This window comes from Seriola aureovittata, chromosome 4 (genome assembly GCF_021018895.1).
Source record: "Seriola aureovittata isolate HTS-2021-v1 ecotype China chromosome 4, ASM2101889v1, whole genome shotgun sequence".
In the NCBI taxonomy this organism is placed as follows: Eukaryota; Metazoa; Chordata; class Actinopteri; order Carangiformes; family Carangidae; genus Seriola; species Seriola aureovittata.
This window is the reverse complement of record NC_079367.1, coordinates 16148436-16171220: the sequence shown is the minus strand read 5'-3', so window position 1 is coordinate 16171220 and position 22785 is coordinate 16148436. Positions and strand designations below refer to the sequence as shown.

The 22785-nt window shown below is 41.8% G+C and overlaps 1 protein-coding gene across 1 annotated transcript; it reads right to left on the bottom strand.

The window, feature by feature from the left end:
- On the bottom strand, positions 1-22776 carry si:ch211-286b4.4 (uncharacterized). The gene is made up of 44 exons (XM_056374206.1): positions 22655-22776; positions 22341-22503; positions 20681-20784; positions 20400-20579; positions 20085-20306; positions 19542-19721; positions 19222-19413; positions 18496-18645; positions 18282-18385; positions 17364-17566; positions 16019-16239; positions 15768-15914; positions 15504-15668; positions 15164-15315; positions 14786-14954; positions 14319-14427; positions 13735-13871; positions 13425-13550; positions 12872-13051; positions 12106-12330; positions 11885-12002; positions 11511-11710; positions 11192-11404; positions 10858-11003; positions 10021-10148; positions 9732-9876; positions 7266-7398; positions 6966-7118; positions 6714-6840; positions 6396-6607; positions 6117-6279; positions 5793-5881; positions 4659-4819; positions 4387-4501; positions 3746-3906; positions 3611-3659; positions 3374-3520; positions 2951-3286; positions 2723-2820; positions 2531-2637; positions 2356-2435; positions 1628-1656; positions 1407-1538; positions 1-976 (listed from the first exon to the last, which is right to left on the bottom strand). The coding sequence occupies exons 1-44, from the start codon at positions 22719-22721 to the stop codon at positions 461-463; spliced, it is 6954 nt and encodes a 2317-aa protein (XP_056230181.1). The 5' UTR covers positions 22722-22776; the 3' UTR covers positions 1-460.
- Between the last annotated feature and the right edge of the window lie 9 nt (positions 22777-22785).

Genomic DNA, 22785 nt, shown 5'->3' with positions numbered 1-22785 from the left:
CTACAAGAGGCGGAGGTTGTAGTGAGCAAGAAGCAACACAGAGGCACAAGTGTCACCTTGTGTTCATTCAGCTGAGGTTTATTGTCTTAATTAGAATATGGTAATGAACAGAGCCTGTCTTTGAGGCCGGTGTTAACTCCTGACTGAGAAACTATTTGGACAACATGACAGAATGTGTCACGCCTCCGCTTGTTGCCAGAAATTATTTCTGTCCAGGATCACAGATAAGAACACAGCTGAATAGTTCTAAAGCTGGTGCGAATCAAAACAGAGGTCACTCGGATCATTCCCTAACAAAAAAGGCAGAATATTATAGTATACACAGATAAACTCGCTATTCTAGGCCAAACATGAAAGAGCACAAAAAGGCAGCAGACTGAGGAATAATGAAAGAACCAAATAAACAACACCTTTTCTAGCATTTATCCATATACAGATGCAGTTTCTAATTAGTAGTCAGCTACATGTCATCGATATCCGTATGTCCACTTGTATTTTCTATCGTGATCTGACTGTTCAGCTCTTGTTTTCCTGGGACATTAAGCTGCAGCCGACCATGGCTCTCTAGTATCTGGCAGTCCAGTAATGTTTCAGGGTTGTTGCACTGGACAGAGCCATTCCTCTGCTGATCAGAAATATGACTCTCTAGTTTATAGTTCCCAAGAACTCTGTTCTCTACGGTTTGTTGGCTGTGACTTTGGCTGGCTGGAATACTGTCCTGCCGCTGGCCGTGAGGAGGACTGCAGCCATCTACGCCAGGATAATACTCCCTCTGCTCCTGCTGAGTGGTGCTGCTGTCTGTCTGCGCACGGCCTCTTGTCCTGTGTTTTGACTCGCTGTCGTGCTGCTGGCACTGTGTGAGCTGGCCTAATGTGATTTGGAGCTCATTGAGGCGCTGTGATACATAGCGCCTCTTCAGCTCCAGTAGGATTGTTCCATTACGACTCAGGCTTGGCATGCTTGTTGGTGTTGCCCTCTGCAAAAGGTTAGATCACAGAGTGTGTACTGTTGATGATTCGTGGTAAAAGACAAATTAATTCATGTGCATAATCTCAAGCAATGATGCAAACATGCAGATGCAGGCACACATCATATTCATGCATCCTGATTCCCACATTTTTGTCTTAAGGCAAGGCTGAATGGGAACAAATTAATATCTAGCTTGAAGAGCAGAGATTTGAATGAATTATCACCAATCAACTAAATGTATTAGTGTAATATATCATTTTTATGTATGAAATGCTATGCTGACGAGTCATAAGAAAGTCAAACAAAATCTCAGCATGTTGTAATTTGTAGGACATAAAATACAAAAAGGTCATTTCCACACCTGTTATGTTACCATGCAGATTCATTTTTAGGATTATGCAATCATATACATAACATGTAATATTCCAGCCAATTACCGCAGAATGGTTTCCAGCACTGCTCTCTCGCTCCTTTTGCCATGTGCTCATTTGAGCTCTCTTTTGTAGCTGCACGCTAAGCTGCAGGAAGGACTCGTTCAAGCAGTCGATCTCCTCCTCTATACAGGATCTCTGGAACAGAGGAAATGTTGACATTACGTGAGGACAGTGACGATTAAATGAAGCTAGTTTATGAGCTGTAACAGGGGGGTATACAGTACCTGCATCGGCGTCCCTTTTGGTGGTAAACCTGTAGAAATTAAACTAGACGTTTAAGTCTTCAGAATGAAAAAAAATGATTTCGAGTAAATGTTTTAATGGAATCTATATTGATAGAAAAATGACCAACTGAAACATATAATAATAATAATAACATTGTGTATCTACCAGAAGCACAACCTATTGGCTTCATAATAGCTTCCGTGCTGATTGGAGTGCCCTCATTAAAGTAATGATCCGTGTGTACTGGGATATTGGACCATTATTATTAGGAACAAGAAGCTCTTTAGGTGACGAAGCAGGTGAATATCAACATTTTCTCTCCAGCATCCCCCCCATAATGGTTTAATGTGACTGGGAAGAAACTGACAAACAGATTCAATCATTAGTTTGTATGGGTGTATTGTTGTTGAGAAATAATGGAACTTTGTGGGTTTCACAAAATAGCTTGTCAATGCCATTATGGATCAATAGCTCTGATCAATAGCTCTGCAATTGAAAATTGTGCTCAGAAAGCATTAAACCCTTCTCCACATAATGGTACAAGACTTCTAGTAAGACTATGATCATCGATCAAGGGTCAACAGTTTACGCTCCTTAGACCAGGTTGTGACTCTTTGTATATTGACGATGAATGCCATGTGTTTTTACAACATTCATTTTTGGTCAGAGCAACTTTTTATATTGTATAAGATAAGTGCATCGTAGCAGAAATGAATAATTTTCTTACCTGTGTCTGTGCCCTCAGCTGGACTCTGTTTGAGGTTAGAGATAAGCTGCTCTAACTTGAAATATTTGTATTTCTTCAGTCTAAATTGGAGGATAGGCAGAAAAATGATTTAAAAGCATGACTTTGCTTAAAGGGTATACTATACTCTGCTGTGTGGTTCATCTTTCTCACCAACCTGCTAGCCAATAGGTGCTCAGTGAAATGCGCTTCAGTGGGAACTCTGATGTTGAGAAATTCTTTAGCTAATGCACCATGCTGCCTCTCTGAAGCATTGAGTTCTGACTGTTAAAAAAAGGCATAAAAAGTTATCAGCCCCCACTCGTGCAGTATGAGGAGGATGTGTGAGGCTTATATAGCTCGTACTCACCTCTGCTGTGCTCCATTTGAAAGAGAAGTTGAACAGCTGAAGGCTTAGAGCTGAAATGGCCTCATGGAGAGCTTGCATAAAGCTCTGGGGTTTGGATCCTGGATAAAAAATATATTGTTTCCAAAGAAGATTACATACTTTGTGTTTTCAAATATGACTGCCAGGGCTATTATACTGTACTACACATCACTGTTTTTCAGGACACTCTTATGACCACTTTTCGATTACCTGATGCTATGTGGGCCATGGACTGCAGGATGATGGCGATAAAATGTCCCACGTGTTGAAGCTTTGCCTCTGACAGATAAAGGATTTGATTGGTTGCATCAAAATAAAAGTCCCCTGAGCAATGTGCCAGCATAACCTCATTAGAGGAGGATGAAGAAACGGGAATTGACTTGGCCACTAGCAGAAGCACAGAGGGGAACAGGGGGCAGTTTTCAAGCAACTGCATCACCTGGCAACCAAACAGGAAAACAGCAGAGTGTTGAGGTGAGAGGTTGTCCAGTGCAGTTGGGATGAGTTGCCCATCATGGTTCTCCTGGACAGAATGCTCTGTAGCTGCTGAAACATGATAGATGCTGTATTTTAGGCTTGATATTTACCATTTGGTATTATGTTCAGTTTCTCTTTTCCATCATATGCCTGTACCATTGTGGAGATGCTGACTAGGCGCAACTGTGGTGAGGCTCTGTAAAGACTGCTGGATCTCCTGTAGGGTCTTGAATAGAGGAGACATGCTGACCATCTTGGAAAGGTCATGGTCACTTAGACAAAGGGCTGTACTCTGGAGATGGACTAAGGAAGACAGAATCATCTCAGTGGTGTGACATGACATCCTGATGCTTCGGTAAATGAGCCAAACCTTTGTATAAATTTGTTCCATACCTGGCTCATGGGGAAGAGCGTCTGCTTTGGTCATATTCATTGATGAAAACTGTGGATAAAATGTGGAAGAAATAATAATACTCCACTTAATGATTCCAAGATATGCTACAAATAGAGCAAATGCCATCACTGTACCTGTGTATAACACATGTTGGTGGGCCTGGCATCATGAGGACCAGTATGACAGTATGGGAGACCAGTCAAATCTTGGTTTTGCCAAGTTTCTCCAGTCAGCCTGCATAAGAGAGCTTCCACAGACCTGAGAACATTTTGCAGTAATGCTACAGAAGCCTCAGCTGGGGTGATGGGAATGTTCAGTCCCATGCATGAAACAGATTACAGAGAGAAAAAACATTTAATAAAGGATGTGACATAACTTTCATCCTCTCTAAGCACAACAGGTGGGTAGATATGAGTCTTTAGGCAATTAAATACAAGAGTCTGAGGTAGATTTTCTGTGTTAGCCAACAATTGGGCGTAAATTGTGACAATACTGTTAAAGGAATAGTGTGACATTTAGTCAAATATACTTATTTGCTTTCTTGCTGAGAGTTGATACCTCTCTCATGTCAGTATGTTCAATATAAAGCTACGGCTTCAAATTTATGGTACAAATAATGAAATGATCTTCTCATCCAATGGTCAACAAGAAAGTGAGCACGTATACTTCCCAAAAAGACAAACTATTCCTTTAATTACCTTTGTTTTATGATCAGACATTAGTTTCTCTAATCAAATCGCTCATCATCATCATCATCATCATCATCCAGCTTTACCTTGTGTATCTCTCTCTCTTGCATTGTTGTAGGATGGTTTATCCCTCATTGCATTATGGACTAGCAGCTCTTTAAGAAGACTCAGTTTTTTATGATCCATATTCTCGAAGACATCCTAAAAAAAACCCCAAAAAAACCCTCCCGCAATTTTACATTGTTTTCTTATGGTTTGAGAAGACCACAACTTTTATATATTTCATATCCACTTGTCAATTGTTTCTTTGAAAGAATTAATTTTGCATTTTTTCACCATACTATACTATTAAACTCACCTTCAGGGTTTCGGTGTGTTGACAAATGTTTCTGTAGAATTCCTGGGTGTCTTTGCGGTGTCGAGCCAGTTGTGAGGCTATGTGGAGGTTCTGATCCTCTAGTTTGTCATACAGAGTTTTCACATTGAACTCCTCCAAATCACAGCGCCCTGACACAATTCCTTAATGGGAGCAGAAAATGTCAAATATGTAAATTAGAAATGAGCTGAAATAATGGGGGGTGGGGGGTCCCATCACCCTAAAGAACTGAGAAGATACTCTCATGATAAATGATGGCACCTTGAAAGCCTCCTAAACTGAGCTCCATAACTCTCTAGCTTTTATAGACTGCCAAAGATGGAGCATGCAATGGATGATAAGTACTTAAATTAAAACTGCACAGGCTAACTCAAAAGATGGAGATAACAACACAAGTCATTAGAGTGTGATATCGGCTATTATTTTCTTTATCATCAATCAAATGGCGAATAGGCTGTTAACTGCTACCTGGTCATGCGTGATGGCTTCCATTATGATTAGACCAATGGACATTTAAATACCTTATCAAGCTGCATGAATAATGCAATAAGCAACTAAGTGAGAAACATTAAAGCCAACTCTACCTTATGGTAATTTCAAACATTATCACACACCAGTGAGGTCCAATATTGAAAACCAGTCAGATGGAAAAGTGGTGCAGAAGTGTTTTTTTAGTGAAACTTTTCTGGGGACATTTTCAATGATTGGTTTATTATTAGAATATTAAAGTGGTGCAGTAAGTAAAAAGACTGATGGTCTTATTGAATTTAACCAAAACATTTGTTTAAAATTCAACAATCCATGTACTGTATATTTCATAATATAAGCTCTATGCATGGCACTATTAGACTGTTGGCTGTTCAGTTGATCTATCACATTGGTCCAGCTTTACAACTACTGGATTACCATGAAACTACTTGCTACTTTTCATGTGGCACCATTGGCACTAAAATTTATTTTTTACCTGGTAGTTAGTAAATGTTTGCATGCTAACACACTATAGTAGTGTCTCATAACAGCCAGGAACCTCTTGTGTTTTAAAAAGGTAAATAATTGTAGCCAGTTGAATCCCATTGTGAGCAAGCTAAATCACATTGTAATAAATAGTAACTTTACCTCCCTTTGAGACAGCAGGTTCCTCAGCCTCTGCTCCTTCTCCTACACCCCTACTGCCTAGGACACCACCTATGCTTGGGGTAGCTATGCTGAAAGAAAAACACAAGCCACTCCATGGTTTTATTTGTTTTTTTTCACATATTTATATTTTCGGATTGTGGTTCTATAGTTTAGAATGAGACTGAGCGGAGGCTGCCATGCCGCTTTTAGCTTTAAACATGTCATAAAGGGGACATTGTACTGCATGGGCCACCAGGACACACAAAAATCAACATCCTGAGACATGGATGAAACAATATTCTCCCTGCTGTCACGCCAACAGACCTGTCTCCATTGCAAACACACCCCACTGGACAGAAGGGCTCCCCGAGGCTGCGCCACTTTGGCTTCATCCTCCACTGGGAGATCAGCTTTGTTTTGCTGGGTCGCAGAACCAGCACTGTGGTGGTCAGGACTACAACTACAACCAGCAGCAGACTCAGGATCCCTGTACACAATCAGCATCTTGTCATGACAAAATATCAAGCGCTTATCCATCAAAGTCATACTCCAATATGACCAAATGATGAGTAGACATCAGTCACGCACAGCAGGGATACACACCTGCAATCACTCCCCAGTCAGGCAGAAGGTTGAGTCTGTGCTGCTTGACAATCCCATATCTCACCAGCTGTGCCGGGGTCATGGGCTGGAACACAGATGCCCTGGAATCACATTCTGTCCCCTCCTCACTGACCACCACCACCATACTCCACTCTGGGACAGCACTGTCCACAAATACATACTTCCCTGTTTCTGAAAACACGTGGGCAAACCTGAGTAAGGAAGAGGAATTTTTGGTAAAGAGGGGACATGGTCACAAAATGTGATTTAAAATAAGCAACACTTGAGGCTCAGCCTGCAGTATGGACTCAACTCTACCTCGTGGAGTTGAAGTTTGTCTGCTTCATGAGTATCTGCAGATGTCGAAAGGCTCCAAAGTCCCAGCTGGGGTTACTATTAAACAGGTGGTCCTTTTGATACACTGGGAAGTGACTCAAATGGCGGTCTTAGGTGTATAAATAAAATTAGATTACATACATTAGTTAATTAGACAGATAGAATTACAACATTCAAAAAAAAAAAAAAAAAAACCTCATGGTTAATCATGGGTGAAGTGAAAGAAAGCTGTACCAGTGTGGTTGATGGTGAGATGGAAAATGAGCATGTCACCAGAGGCAAGACAGGCAATGGGGTTGGGGATCCGAGGAAGAACAGCCAGGTCACCATCATCATCTTCTGTGTCTCTCTTCTTTCTGGCTCTTGTATTTAGGAGTTGTGTTGGTTCTGAGCAGAGGTAAATCAGTCTCAATTTATCAAAATTCTGCTTTTTTCCTGTAAAATTATACTAAATACGAGAATCAAAAAGATAAATCAGTGATATACGAGTAATACAAAGAAAATCAATCAAAATAACAACTTAAGTGTATTCACCTGACAGAAACTGACTGATAAGCCCGCTCTGTGTGGGAATCCAACCAAACACTCCTTCAGAGTCAAACTGGACCAGATGGATATTCCCAAAATTTTTTGCATGGATATCTGGTCCTAAAATATCCATGACAGTCTGGAAGTAAACATAAACAAGCTTGATGAGAACTGTGAAGGAAGCAGGTCTTTTAGTCTCTTTGTAGCATTAGGTCATGTGACTTTACACAGGCCACACTGACATGTCATTTACTTTACACAATAGTTCAATGTCTATCTCTAGCACAGCTGTTTAGACACATCTGCTCATTCCCTCAGCAGTAACCATAGCAACCAGAGAGAGGCCCCAGAGGTAAGACAGGTCTGGTGGAGGAGGTAAACAGCCAAGATAAACAGCTTTAATATCACCTTAAAGTCTCACATATACAACGCAAGTTGTTTGAAATGCAGGGTAATGTTTTGGTGTTTGTACCCAATAGAATCTTCACACATATATGTAGGTGATGTGATCTGATGAATACAAATCTAATTTGGACCTATAGTCTATTGCCACGTGAGTCTATTTTTGTTCAAATACACCCTGCCATGGACAACTGGGTGGCATTAAACTAGTTAACTTGTTAACATTTGTTTTGCTCATTACTTTTCTCCTTGATGCATCAATCTTCAATAAGTGCTTCTGCGCAAGACATCTGGCGATCTCCCAAAAGCGTCTACCTTCAGCTCACAAGATTTCCATCACAGATTGGTGGCGTGAGCAGGATCCCAGGAGAACGAGACGTAAAGTTTTCTTTGTTTTTTCTTGCCATGTCTGTGCTTGACAGGATCATAAATAAACTATATATGTTTTCTGCAAATTGGCTGTGAACATCTAAGGCTGAAAGGAAAAAAAGTCGGTGTTCAGTTACTGGGGAGTGTCGAACCCCAGGATGAATTTCTCTGGGTGTGTTGCTCGGGTTGTAGGTGCCGTACAAACCTCCCAGTGTAAATTCTTTCAAAATGTATACATTTGAAGTAAGAAAAAAAGAAAAAAGAGAGGGAAGTCTAGTGAGCTGGAGTGTGAATGGACTCATTGTAGCTTTAATCTCATGCAGATTATATACAATTTAAATGTGTTCAGTTAAATGTTTATGTCAGTGGTCGGTCAATAAATCTGAGAGAAAAGAGAACACCAGCGAAAGCATGGTTGTTTAGGGGGCAATGGGTTGCGCCTGATGTAGATAAGACCCACAGTGAGGTCGCACCCTTGGGAAGATGTTCTGAGGTGGCTGAAAATGCTTATTTCAGTGTAATCAAGACTGGTGGTGAGTCTATGTCCGTTGGGAAGCGGAGGTTCTGTTGTGCCTTTGATAGCCTCAGAAGCTAAGGCGCAGATTGGTAGAGAGTTCACTCCAGGCGAAAAACTTTGAGTTTTTATCTTATCATCTCAAATTGCTACCACTGATACAGTAATAAAACAGAATAAAAGAGAATGGAGATCTTTTGATGCTGCTGCAGTGTTTATTGATGTATATGTTTTTATGTTTAATGCTTTAATGTTAATGTGGCAAATATGGGTAATAATCAGTGAACTGCAGGGGTTAAAAGTAAATCAGTGAAAGTTGCCAAAAGATCATCTTTCTAATAGAACTGACAGGGAATCTGTTTGTATGATGGCACTGCACTAAAATTTGTGGCTGACATAGTTAATGTTTGGGATTTTGAAGAAGTTTGAGAATCAATAACTGTGGCATACTGTGTTTCTAAATAGATGATTTAAATTGTGTTTTCCATGGCTCAAACATGTAGTTTCTGGTAAAATAATGGCTGAATTTTAAACATAAAACTATTTAAACTAAAAGGTAAATGTCCTGTATTAGTGAAAACGACTAACTAGGAACCTTAATCCTGACAATATATGTGGTTGTTAAAATGATATTTCACGAACAAACAAGTTAAAAAAAAAATTAGGGCTGCTAAATATCTTTAAACAGGACTAAACCCATGCGCACACACAAAATATGCACATTCATAGATGACGAAACTAGCGGAAAATGATGAGACCAAGCAGCGGAGTTGCTGAACTTCTAAATACTTTTTTCTTGCATGGAGAGAGAAGTTCATTATTTATCACTTTCCTTTGGGGGTAATGCAAAGATATCACAAAATCTGCAGCTGGAACATTTTCCAGGTGTCCTGCTTAAATTCAGACTGGCCTCAGACCCTGATAAATGCTACACCCAGCTTTCCACCAACTATTCAATTTAGCTAAACCCTACCATCTGACAAGTCTCTGGGTTGCACCAGTACAATACTAATGTTGTATTTACGCTTTATCTTATCGGGTGGTAGCAGCCTCCGAAAATCCCTCCTCTCATTTATACATAGACTTAATGGGATTGATCAGTAAGTATAGGGTAAATAAAAAATGCGTGTGCTTGCAAGATGTGGCTGACCATCAGTCTGTCAAAAGCCCTGTTGCCTCTCCCTCACCCTTGCCCAGACCATGCTGTTTCTTTCTTTCAGGCTGAGCAGCAGGTGTCCATCTGGCGAGAGCTGAGCAGAGAGCTGAGGCAGTCGGGAAAGGCAAGAAGTATTACAGAGCTCCTCAGCAGACACATATCGCTCGCACCGGCAGCTGGGGGCGTCAGGATCAAGCAGATGAGACAAAAGACAGAAAGAACATTAGACTATTTACCACTTAGAAATCATCGTTCATTTCTTCACTACATTTAGTTTTAGTAGAAGCTTTAGAAGTAAATGAAAAATAAAAGAGATTCACATTCCCATCTCCACATCCAGAGTTCCTCCATGTGGTCCACAGGTGATATTACAGGAGTGGAGCGAGGGTGACACACACTCTCTGGATGCTGCCAGACGCACCTGCCCTGCGGCACACCGTCTGCTCACCTGAAACACACACACCCACACACACACACACACACACACACACACACACACACACACATCTAAAAAGGGCTTGAAACGCACAGACTTTCATTCATGACTGACTACAGTACAAAAGTATTTCCCCATCTCACAGTGTTATATTGATTTCTGTAATCACAACGTAAAATCATAGCAAACGTGTCAAATCAATGCAGTGTTTTTCATATTTTCAGAATTTAGCTGTAGTGGTTGACCCTGAGGTGTGTGGGGCTTGTTCCTATGCTTCTGGAAAAGTGAGGTTGATGCAAAACATCTTTCTATTCCCAATTTGACTTTGAGGTCAATTCATTTTCTTTTTTTTTTTTTTTATATATTTTTTTTTTTTTTTTTTTATGCCTTTATACGATAGCACACAGTAGAGAGACAGGAAATGGGGAGGCAGAGAGAGGGGGAATGACAGCAAGGACTGTAGCCTCTACACATGGGGCGACTGCTTAGACCACTACGCCACACATTCATTTTCTATTCTATACGGTTGCACAAGAACATCTGTCTGGCAAACAATCCATCCACACCTTCGACTGCCTTTCAAGGAAAACTTCTGAACGGAAAAAAATACAAATTCAAACATAAAAATGGACTAATTTGGGATGGGAGTCAGTCTGGATGAACTGTTATGTAATATGGGAAACACTGAGGAAATTTTGATGAAAAGATTGCTGCTACTGACCTCAGGCTGACAGTCCAATTCACTGTCAGACGCAGAGCTTTTGAAATCCAGCTCATTGTAGAAGATAAAACCAGTTCTACACAAACATGAGCCATCCGACTGCTGGAAGGCACGGTTCCTACCCTTACAGGTGCAAGAAGAGGAACCTGAAGAAGCAGGTGTGACACAACAAGCCACTGAGATCAACAGAGAAACACTCCTCACAGTTGAAGAAAAAAAAACAATGTGGAGCCCACCTGATAAAAAAAAAAACTCAGTTCTAAATATTTTAATTGATTAAAGAATCAGTTTTAATATGACCTGTACTATCTACAAACATCTGATGAGGTCTAACCGGCTGGTGAGGTAGAGGAGCTGCCACAGGGAAAGCAGGCCTTCTGGGCAGGCAGGTGGTTAAAGGTGCCAGCTGGACATGGGTGGCAGTCACCCATTTTCTCAGCATAGGTGAGATTACCAAAGGAACCAGGGGGGCAGGGTATCGGTTGGTTGGATGCCATGGGACAGACATAACCAAAAAGGCAAGGGTTACTCTTGTAGTTGTCAGTACCTGTTGAATTCAAATAAATTCACACTTTATTTGGAGTTAAGCAATGAAATAAATCTTGAACAAATGAACTGAGATGTGAAGTGATTTGTGGTGGTGAGGAAAGTACCTGGGGGACAAAAGTATCCTGGTGGACATGGAAGGCACTGTGGTATGTGGGAGAGATAGGGACGATAGGTGCCTCCATCACACACACTACAGCAGCTGTTTTTGGATCCCCTGAGCCCGCTGCTGCTGACAGGCATGGAACCGCCTTCGCAGGACTTCATGGCAGAGCTGTTGGCTGGGCAGTAGTAGGGAAATGGACAGCTGTGGAGCATGGTAACAGGGTTATTTATAAAGCTTTAACCCACACCCTGTAGAACCCGTCCAAACATTAAGCTTTCATCATTTCAACAGTTAAAGCCCCTCATTTACATGTCAAGCTTACAGACATGTGTTTGCATGCCAGGTTTTAGGATATTAGCCGTTTCATTCACTCACAGCTGTTTGGGGCTATGAGATCCCTCAGGACAAAAATAACCTTCAGGACAGACTTGAGGTTCAGCAGTCTGTGGTCCACAGTATGAGCCAGCTCTGCATGGCTTCTCTGAGACTGCACCTGGATTATGACCAAAAACTCATTACCGCAAAACCTCATTAGAAATTCATGACATACAGAAGCTAATATATGCTAACATTATAAACTGTGTTGATAAACCTACCCATGGGACATTGATAAGAGGCCCTGCAAGGTATCCCCTCCACATTGGGCTTCCCTGTAGCCCGAGGGTCCGGGCAGAAGGTTCCCCCTGTACAGGGTTCACACTGTCTGGGTGTAGCCGCTCCTGGAAGGGGCCTCTTGGTGCCTGCAGGGCAGAAGCTGGGGGGTCCAGACCCACTGCACCAGTAACCAGGTGGGCAGGGACTGTTGGAGTAGTCTGTAAGCCCTGGGAAATAACAGTATGCTGAAAAACTTATTCATCTCTTCACACACTATTACCCAGTGCAGAAATAAAATTTGCAGCATCATTGTCCATACACTAGAAAAATTCACTAGATAAAGTAACAATGTTTTTTTTTTTTTTTAAACATTAAGCATTTGTGATGGAGATTAGGAAAAAGTTTCCTTTTTTCATACATGTACCTCTCAATTATAACTGTAGCCTGTAAGTTAAACTCAGTGCCCATTTCAGGCACATTACACCACCTCCACTCTTATCTCAGGCAAAGGTATAATAGTGTGCATACATACCGAAATTAATACAACCTAGGAAGGCAATTTGTTTTGAACTATCATTGCAAATGTAAATTCAAACCCACCAGAGAGAAGCATTTTACACTTCATTATACAGTTGGCGCAGAATGAAAAAGCAAAAAAAAAAAAAACCTTCAGTGGAAAATAAAGTAATGTGTTTCATTTGTATATATAATCTTAGTTAATCTTTGTAATTAGTTGTGGTCTGCTGTGTGAGATGCAATGTGACAGACCTGTACTGTTACAGTGTGAACCAGGAGGGCAGGGCAGGCAGTCGCCCTTGCTGCCTGCTCCAGGGGAAGCACGATAGGTGTACAGAGGACATGGTCTGGGTCCTGCCCCTCGACTGAAATTACTGCCAGACAGACCATCACAGTAATGACCAGCGGGACACAGATGAAGGACTGGATCTCCTGCAAACATACATAATGGTAAAAATTTGAGGAGAGGAAAAATGTGTCCAGATGTTTAGGACACAATACACTGTCTCCCAAGTATCAACTACTAATCCAGGCCAAAGGAAAAAAATAATCAATTTTATTATTGTCAGAGCTCTGAAACTACAGTAAAGAACAGCCTTCCTGCCTGCTCCTATGTCTGACTCAAAATCTTAAACCCAACTTTTCCTTTTCATAACTTCTCAAACCAAATAATCCAGAAAAGGCCTCTACATAATTTAAACTTTATCCTACATTAGTACCCTTAAAAATTAATCACAGTAGCTACAAAAACACTTCTAACCACTCAAACATACATGCATACGAACAAGCCATTATCAGCTCATACCAGGTTTACACCAGTGCAGTGGTGGGCAGGGTAAGCAGTCCTGTAGGCTCGCACCTCCAGGGGAGCTTCTGACAGTATTCGCAGGACACAACAGAGCTGCCTCTGTGCCCTCAGGACAATAGAAACCTAGAAGAAAGAATGTGTTCAGTCTTAACAATTTATTTCAAATAGTTAAACTGACTATAAATAAGATGGAGAAAACTCATCTCAGAAGTCAAAGAATGAAAATCTGTGCATAGAGTCTGATTAGTAGATAGTTAGTAGAATATTCTTTCCCCATCAGTTTTTTTTTTTTTTAAATGTATTGTACCTGGTGGACATGGTCCAGCACAGTGCATGCCCCACTGACACTGTGTCAATTTAGATATTGATCCCTGAGGGGTGAAATCTGCACTCCCAGAAACACAAATATATCCTGCAGCACACGCGCCCTGGATCCTTCCAGCCCTGAAGAAAATACACACAGAGGTTATGCACAAAACGACAAGATTCACTGCAGACTCAAAGAAACACACACAGTATAGGCCTACACACAAGAACATTTAGGAGACACTAAAATGTCTGCTTCATTAGATGAACAGAATGATAATTACATCATTTCTAACATTGTTGCCTCCTTTCTCTATCTCTATTCATTATATTCATGCATATTAAGGTGTTAATTTGGCTGTTCAGTGAACCGTGACTCCTGAACATGATATACTCCTGCATTCTGCTAATTGTGAACATAATCAAAGCAGAGATGAGTGTTTGCCTCTGAGCACGTGTCCGTATGTGTATGCATGAGCACAGGACATGCATGTGTTTTATTGTACACGTCATGTGAGTGTGAGACAAGGGCACATTTGAGCTCTACCGCATGCATGCACCGGGGGTTTGATGCATCCAGTGTACCTGCAGAACTTCCCTGAAGGGCAGGGTAAACACTCTCTCTCTTCCTGTAGTCCTCCCTGGTTTGAATGAGTGTATGTCCCATTTGGGCAAGGCTGAGGCACCATGGTGCCTGGAAAAAAAAACAAGATGCAGAAGAACCGAGACAAGATTTATTATTATTTTAAATTAAATAAATAAATTTGGAAACTTTTTAAAAACATTTTTCTCTCCAGGATGGCTCATAATGTTTAACAATAGTGAAAGGAAGAGTTCATCTTTTTGGTAAATAAGCTTATTAACTTGCTTGCTGAAAGTGCAGTGCGTTAAATGTAAAGCTACAGTCAGCAGTCTGGCACATGACGTTTGTGCTGACCACTACATTTTGTACAGATTAAACAAACGAGATATAGTGAGTTAATTTGTGAGCTGTAGAGATGCTGGTGGGCAGATTAAAATCCTCTTTGGTGAAAATTGTTCTTTAAGTGTACCTGCAGGGCAGAATGAGTGTGGTGGGCAGGGCCATGGCTCCCCCACTATGGCCTCCTCACAGTAGAATCCAGGTCGGCAGGGGATACAGCTATTTGAGCCTGGGTTCGGTTGGTACTCTCCTGTGGGACAAGGCAAGGCCAGGGCAGAGCCTTCTGGACAGTAGTGGCCCTAGAAAAATATCCAAATGACAAAGGCGCATCTGAGGGGTGGCACTCAATGCAGCAGTACATTAATATTAAGCAATGTGATACAAGCTCTTCTCTGAGGGATAGTGTTAACAATAAGAACAATGGCTAAGGGAAGGACAGGGAAGGGAATTTAATGGTAGAGAAGGAATACAGAGAGAAAAAGACTAAGAGCGTATGAATAATATTTACCTTGGGACAGAGGAAGGCATAGGGAGTGGTTGAAGAGAAGTCAAAAGGGCAGTAGAAACCAGCAGCACAGGGGCCACTGGGGTTGGCCAGACCCTCAGTGGAACAGTAGTGACCTGCAGGACAGGCAGAGCAGCTCTCGATGGACGCACCTCCTATAACCGGAGTACAACAGATACCAGATCAGACAATCAGAGATCCTATTAGGACGTCTTTCAAATGCAAATGCGAGCATCTAACTAAAGATATGAAGTGGAAAACAAATGATTCAACTCATTACACAATGGTTTGACTCTAACACAGGAAAATGCTATTTCATGATGAGTGTAAACAGTTGGTGTACCAGTGGTCTTGCGAATACTGCCAAGAGGGCATGGAACTGGGGTGAGGCACCCCGCTGGACAGTAGTGGCCCACAGGGCAAGGGCCATTCCTGGGGAAGTTGTCAGAGTAATGCGGTGTTGGTCCCATGGCCCCACCTTGGCAGAAATAACCCTCCAAACAAGACCCTAGACAAAACACCATCAGCTTGGTTACCTATTACTAAATTGTGTAACCAGCATAAGGGTGTGTTTATTTTGCCAAACGGCATCTGTGTGTCTGATCACCTTGTGGCACTGAGGCTCCATATGAACCACAGTAGACTCCAGAGGGACAGGGCGTGCAGGCAGAGAGAGAGTGGGCTCCATTCTGGTTGTTGAAAGTCCCTAAAGGGCAGGGTTGAGGCAGGGCTGTCCCAGAAGGACAAAAATGACCTACAAAAAGCAAATTCCATCAATGACTGTGTCGCTGTTGCATGTAAAAAGGCTAATGACATGATTTATACTGAACACTGAAGGCTTGTTTTCACCATGCTCACCAGCTGGGCAGATAGAGGGTTCTTGAGTGGCTGAGAAGGAACACATTGTCCCTTTGGGGCATATTATGCAGCGGGCTGCTCCAGGGGCGGGACTGTAAGTGCCAGGCTCACAGGGCATCTCACTTGCTGAGCCAACAGGACAGCTATGGCCAGCGGGGCAGAGGTAGCCATGGGAACCATCTGACGGGGTGGGACTTGAGCTACCACCCAGGCACACATACCTGTAGGCATAAACAGGGAAAACAAACTTCATATCACAAATATTGCCACAAGCTCTCATTAGCGAGTCTCAACAATCACTCAGCGAGAATTCATTTTAGAAAAACACAGCTGTGAAAGTCTTGAAAATAGTTGTCAGTAAAGGCAATAGTAAACCAGTCTTTCTAAGCAGAGCACACCTCTTCAGTTTTGCTCGATAAAATACTTTAAGGCAAATTTTCAATGGTTAACAATCCAGTAATTAATCCATAATCAACACTGAAAGTAGTACATCTGAACTCCAAGCAGTCAGCACAGTCAATTTAAAAACACCACATACTGTTTAATGCCAATGCACTGACCATTACACGTAGGGTTATAAATCATACATATTCAGTTCTGCTCATTCAGAATTAATCACAATCAGCTGCTAAGTATAGCGTGTTTCCAAAGAAAAAAGATCAATACGTTTTAAAAACTGGGAGCAATTAATGTCAGACAGAACAAAACCACAGGTTTTTTATGGCTAAATGTCTTTGAATTGCACTGAATTTTAATTCTATTACCTCAAAGTGAAACTCTTCTCAGCTCTTACTTACAGCTTATAAAACAGAATAGAAAAAAATGCTTTGGCAGACACAATGAAGTGCTAAAGATGCTTTTAAGTGGGTTTTATAGCAGAGAATATTTGCAACCAAATGCAACACTTTGCAGAGTGTGGATCTTGTGCCTCTGAAGACACCTGTTCTCTCTCATGCTGAAACTCAGACATTTGCTGTCCTCAGTTATCTGTCTGATTTTGACATTTTCACACATACTGCCTTCCCTTGGATTTCTAAACAAACCCCATATCTTGCTGACATCTTGGTTGGTCCCTTTAATCCAGGTATAAATCCCACACATAAATCCAAAAATACTTTCAATGAATAAAGGTGAGAAAAAGTTTGCATTAGACATATGGGAGAGACTGAAAGAGCGAGGGAAAGACGGGTTTAATTTCTTGACCACTTTCTCTTCAAATCAGATGTAAACAGTCAAGTGAGTAATATGAATAATACCCACTACGGACCAAAAAGAACTGTATGCGCATCCAAACTCTCTATAGGAAGATTTGAAACTTGATTTGCAGAAGAGCAGAAGTGTTTACCCGGCATGACATGGGAAAGCATCTGAAAACTCCGCCATTGCAGGCTTGTCACAAAACAGTCCAGGCGGGCAGAGTGGGCATTCACCAACTCCATTCAGTCCTCGGGAGATGGAAAGAGAGCCTGTGGGGCAGGGGAGTGGATAGCCAGTACCTGTGGGGCAGTAGTGGCCAGAAGGGCAGAGATGGCTTCCACTAGAATTCCCCTGAGAAAAAGGGAAAAGGTAAAGACATGATAAAACTAAGGCATTCAAAATCATGAAACACTGGCATGACATTTTTTATTGATAATACCCATTTTAATTTTCAAGTCTAATAAAGCCATGAGATCTCTAGAGGCTGAAATACAAAAGTGCCCATGTGAATGTGCTCAGCAGTATTGCAATATTCCTATTTGATTATGCAATATCATGTGTGAAGTTGACATTGTGCCCCGTAGGGAATAATGAGGAAAGCTTATGGAGTGACAAAATGGGGGAGCAGAAATTTTTAAGTAAAGTGTTAAGTGAAATTCATGGTAAAGTCAGAGTAAGATTCTACTATTTCTTGTGTACCAGTGGAAATTTAGTGGTAGCACTAGAGGAAACACAATTCATCATCAAGGCACCATCAGTAAGCAAAGCAAATATGCTGGAAATGTGGTCATTTTTTAATATCTATTGTCAAAGTTTACATTACATGTGATGGTGCCATCGGAGGAATCATCAAATAAGAAAAGGGTCATCCCTGGGTGTAAAAACAGTGTCCGTAGTTTTTTTTTTTGAACAACTTACCAATCATATTTTGCTAGTTCATACAGACATTTTGATACAGTGGTGAAATTTGATGAAACATTGAAATGTCCAAAATACAGAGATATAATTCACTGAGCTGACCAACATCAACAGGTTATGCACCTAAAGAGGCAACAGAGAACAACACCTGATACTCAGTAGAGTTCGGGCTGGTTGATCCAGCAGGACAGTAGTATCCTGCTTCACAGAGTCCTGTGGGCTGGGACAGACCAGACTGAGAGCAGAACATTCCTGTAAGAAAAACCAACAAAATAAAGCCATCATCACAACGATTGTTTTTTAGATGTAATTAGGGTTTAGGTTATGATGACACAGAACAAAACACTGATCCTTTTTCATACCAGCAGGGCAGGACAGACAGGCTTCAGGAACGGAGGCTCCAAGCTGGGTCTGCACAGTGCCAGGGGGGCAAGGAAACTCTAGTCCTAGAGTCAGTCCTGGAGGACAGTAGTATCCAAAGGGACACAGTGCAGGCTGTACAGTACCTTCAACTGAGCCACACCAAGATGATTAATAAGCAGGAGTGATATCTGATGACACCAATGAAATGAACAGCTTCTTTTTTTTTTTTTTCAACTTTTGAGTGTCCAATGTCTTTGAAAAGATACAGCAGCATGATTAAATACATTGTCTCTTTGACACTGTAAAATTAGCTGTCAGTTAGATTAGCAGAGATAAAGAGAGGTGTGACTTCCATTAGCCATCCCCATTTTACCTCAAGATGTATCAGCTCTGCTTCAATTAGTAAAACCTTCCCAGAATGACTTCGGACAATCCCCACAGAATGGGTGTGAATTTGTTGCTTTCATTAAACAGAGAAGGCCTGTGAATATTCAGTAGCTAGCTAGCAACATGTCCATGATCACTGTGTCCCTTATTAAAAATAACTCATTAAAAACATGTCCTCTAGCTGTACTGCATGCTAATCTATTGTGACTACAGATAATGAATTGCAATATCTAGTCCCCAGTGTATGGATCCCCAGATCATTGTTGAATCTTGAATGAAGAAAATAACTCTTGCTGTTCTTGCTGAAGAAAAACTCTAGGACAATCCATTCTTCCCACCTTGACAGTAGAACCCAGGGGTGCAGGTGGTGCAGTTGTCCTGGTGTGTGTTTCCTGTTGCAGAGCTAAATGTGCCTGCAGGACAAGGCATGGGGACTGGTGTTCCACTGGAGCAGAAGAAACCAGCTGGGCACAGAGCTTGATCTGCCCTGCTAGAGCCCGATGTGCAATAAAACCCTGCCCAGCAATCACCTGGAGCACAACAGGGAAAACAAATGGAAAACATCATCTTTAAAAGTCATCAAACTGGCATAAATTGCATTCACACAAATATTAAATCTTATCATCAAAGGACTTTTGCTGTGTATTTTTCCATCTACCAGCTCGTTGCCCCTGTTGGCAGAAAATCCCTGGTGGACAGAGAGATCCAGTTGTGTTGTCAGTCGGGTTCGGCACCGTGGCACCCTTCAGACAAAGAAACCCAGCGGCACATGATCCTGAGGGCTCAACCAAACCTTCAGACCCACAGAACTGACCGGCTGGACACACTAGACACTCCCCTGCAAACACAGATTGACAGCTTTGACTCCAGTCCTGAAAGCAAAACAAGCTTCCTGCCAGGTGCCATCAATCAACGCGACTGAGACGGTTGCACACTGCTGTGCGTCAGTGTCCTGAAGCAAGCGAAATTAAGGAAGATCTTTTCGAGAAAAACAAAAATTTGTTTCGCAAGAATGATTCAGTTTTGAATAGTTGACTGAGGTCCTCAAGAGTTACAACTCACAGAATCGGCCTTAACAACTCCCGTACTCTCTTAATTGGTTTTCAAATTGTATTTCTTTCAAACACGAGCTTAGCCAGTCAATAGTGAAAGATAATTCCATTTGCTTTTTTTTTTTCCGCAAAGGTTCTGGGTTTTTTACCTATGGTGGTGAGACCCTGGCTGGGGCTGTAGGTGCCTTTAGGGCAGGGGAGAGGCTGACTGTCTGGACTCTCCCTGGGACAGATGTAACCAGCTGGGCATGGCAGAGGGCTGGAGACTCCAATGGAGCTGCCCCTGGTGGGGCTGGGACTCAGGACGTGGCAGTGAAACCCAGCAGGACAGGGATTACACTCTTTCTGGCCTGATAAATCCTGGAACCAGCCTGGCAAAGACATTCAAACAGTGAGGACATCTTCAGAGAGGCCGAGAGAATTTGTACTAAAGAAAAGTCAGTTTTGTATAACTTCTTGTTTACCAAGAGGGCATGGTTTGCAGTCATCTTTGGCTTTTCCTCTGGTCTCATTTTGGTAAGAGCCAGCTGGACAGGGTGAGGGTACACTGCTGCCCTCTGCGCAGTAATGGCCTGCTGGACAAACACTTCCAGATACACTTGACATTGGAGTAGCAGTCTGGGATCCTTCTAGACAGTAGAAACCTGGAGAAAAACGCTTTCTGTAAAATGCTTGCAAAACTACTCATTCATATCAAGCAGGGTGAGGCATCACAAAAACACAACTAAATTATTTTATTTCTTACCTGGCAGGCAGGGTCCAGAGACCGCAGAGAGGCCGGTCCCTGAACAGTAGAAGCCAGGACTACAGCTACGACACTGGGACTCATGCACAAGCCCACTTTGCTCGCTGTCAAAACATGTGAACATTTTTTTAGCAATAACTGCAAACCACAGCAGTAGTCAAGTGATTTCATGTCATTTGGATAATATTTGCTCAGTATTACATCACGGAGAGCATTTCATGCCAAAACCTTAAATAATTTCAAAAGATAATATTATATCCCGAGTCATCGCACATTTTGAATTGCACTAACAAAGCATTAAAGCAAAAATGGATCGTTACCTGCATGAATTTCTGTGGATTTGATTACATCTTAAATATACTAATATACTTTACAAATATTCCTTCTAGTTACAGAGAACAATGTTTAGACAGGAAGTAGTATAGTGCTGTAGGTTTAGTTCAAATCCTACTATCTCCTGTGAATATTATAGATGATGGTAATTAGAGATATAAAGCAGGTGTTAGTCAAATTAATATAACTTATACAGTCACAGAGCACTTTATTAGGAACACATGTATACCTGCTCATTCATGCATTCATTCAAGCAGCCAGCCATGAGGCAGCAGTGCAGTGATCTCAGTGACTTTGAATATGGTATGATTGTTGGTGCAGGAGGAGCTGATTTGAGTATTTCTGACACTGCTGATCTTCTGAGATTTTGAAATACAATAGTTTCCGGAGTTTTCAGTCAGAATGGTGTGAAAAACAAATAACATCCGGTGAGCAGCAGTTCTGCAGATGGAAACACCTTGTTGATGGGAGAGGTCAGAGAAGAATGTGGAGACTGGTTGGAAATGATAGAAAGGCTACAGTACTTCAGATATCTACTCTTTACAACTCTGGTGAGCAGAAAAGTTTCTCACAATGAAAACAACACGTTGAACCTGGTGGATGAGCTACAAAAGCACATGACCACGTCAGGTTCCACTCCTGTCAGCCAAGAACAGAAAACAGAAGCTGCAGAGGACACAGACTCACCAAAACTAGACAGTTGAAGACTGGAAAAAAATGTAGCCTGGCCTGATGAATCTGGATTTCTGCTGAGGCAGCAGATGGTAGAATCAGAATTTGGCATCAACAACATAAATCCATGGGCCTGATCAGCCTTGTGTCAACAGGCCAGGTGGTGGAATATTTTCCTGTCACACTTTGGGCTCTTTTATACCAGTCAATCATGGGTTGAATGAAACAGCTGATCTGAATACTGTTGTTGAGTATGTACATCCCTTTATGGACACAATGTACCGTATTCTAATGGCCATGCTATAAAATGCTTTAAATCAAATCATGAACATGACAGTGAGTTAAGTGGACTTCAGTGGTCTCCCCAGTCACCAGATCTGAATCCAGTAGAACACCTCTGCGATGTGGTAGAACAGGAGATAGATAACGTGAATGTGCAGCTGACGGATCTGCAGAAATGATGTGATGCAATCGTGTAGACATGGAGCAGAATGTCAGAGGAATGTTTCCAACAACTGGTTGAATCCATGACTCAAAGCAATGAGGCTGTTTTGAGAGAGAAAGGAGGTTCTGCCCAGTATCAGTATGGTGTTCCTAATAACGTGCTCGACAAGTGTATATAGTAGAGTATATAGACGTATTGCAGGATATGCACCTGAATGTTCCTTTTGGGCATGGTTTTGGTACAGAGGTCCCCACAGTGCAGTAGAAACCAGAAGGGCATGGGAATCCAGTCAATGCATCTGATGGTGAAAGTTCAGAGGCTCTCCCAACACATACGAACCCTGCAGCACATGGCCCACTGGGGAAAGTCCTCCCTTTAAACATATCATACAAGCAAGGTTTTTATCACCCTTATACCAGTGCAGCTATTTACTTCTGACTGTTTCTGGAATAAACTGCAGCTGTCTGCAAGATAGATATCTGTGAGAGATACATAACAAGCAACTGATAGGGGTTGCACCATACCTGTTCCTTTACAGTACATGCCAGGGTCACACAGTAAACACTGCCATTCCTCAATGAGTCCTGACATGTTTCCATAGGTCCCCGATGGACAAGGATTTTGATTTGCTGATCCGCTGGGACAATAAAATCCT

Bases quoted from the DNA above. Each gene is read 5' to 3' on its own strand.
- si:ch211-286b4.4 (XM_056374206.1), bottom strand. From the start codon at position 22,721: ATGTCAGGACTCATTGAGGAATGGCAGTGTTTACTGTGTGACCCTGGC. The intron at 11,004-11,191 runs GTTAGACCTCAT...CTGCTTCTTCAG, and splicing joins CTCCTCTACCTCACCAGCCG to GTTCCTCTTCTTGCACCTGT. The intron at 10,149-10,857 runs GTCAGTAGCAGC...TGTGTGTTTCAG, and splicing joins AATTGGACTGTCAGCCTGAG to GTGAGCAGACGGTGTGCCGC.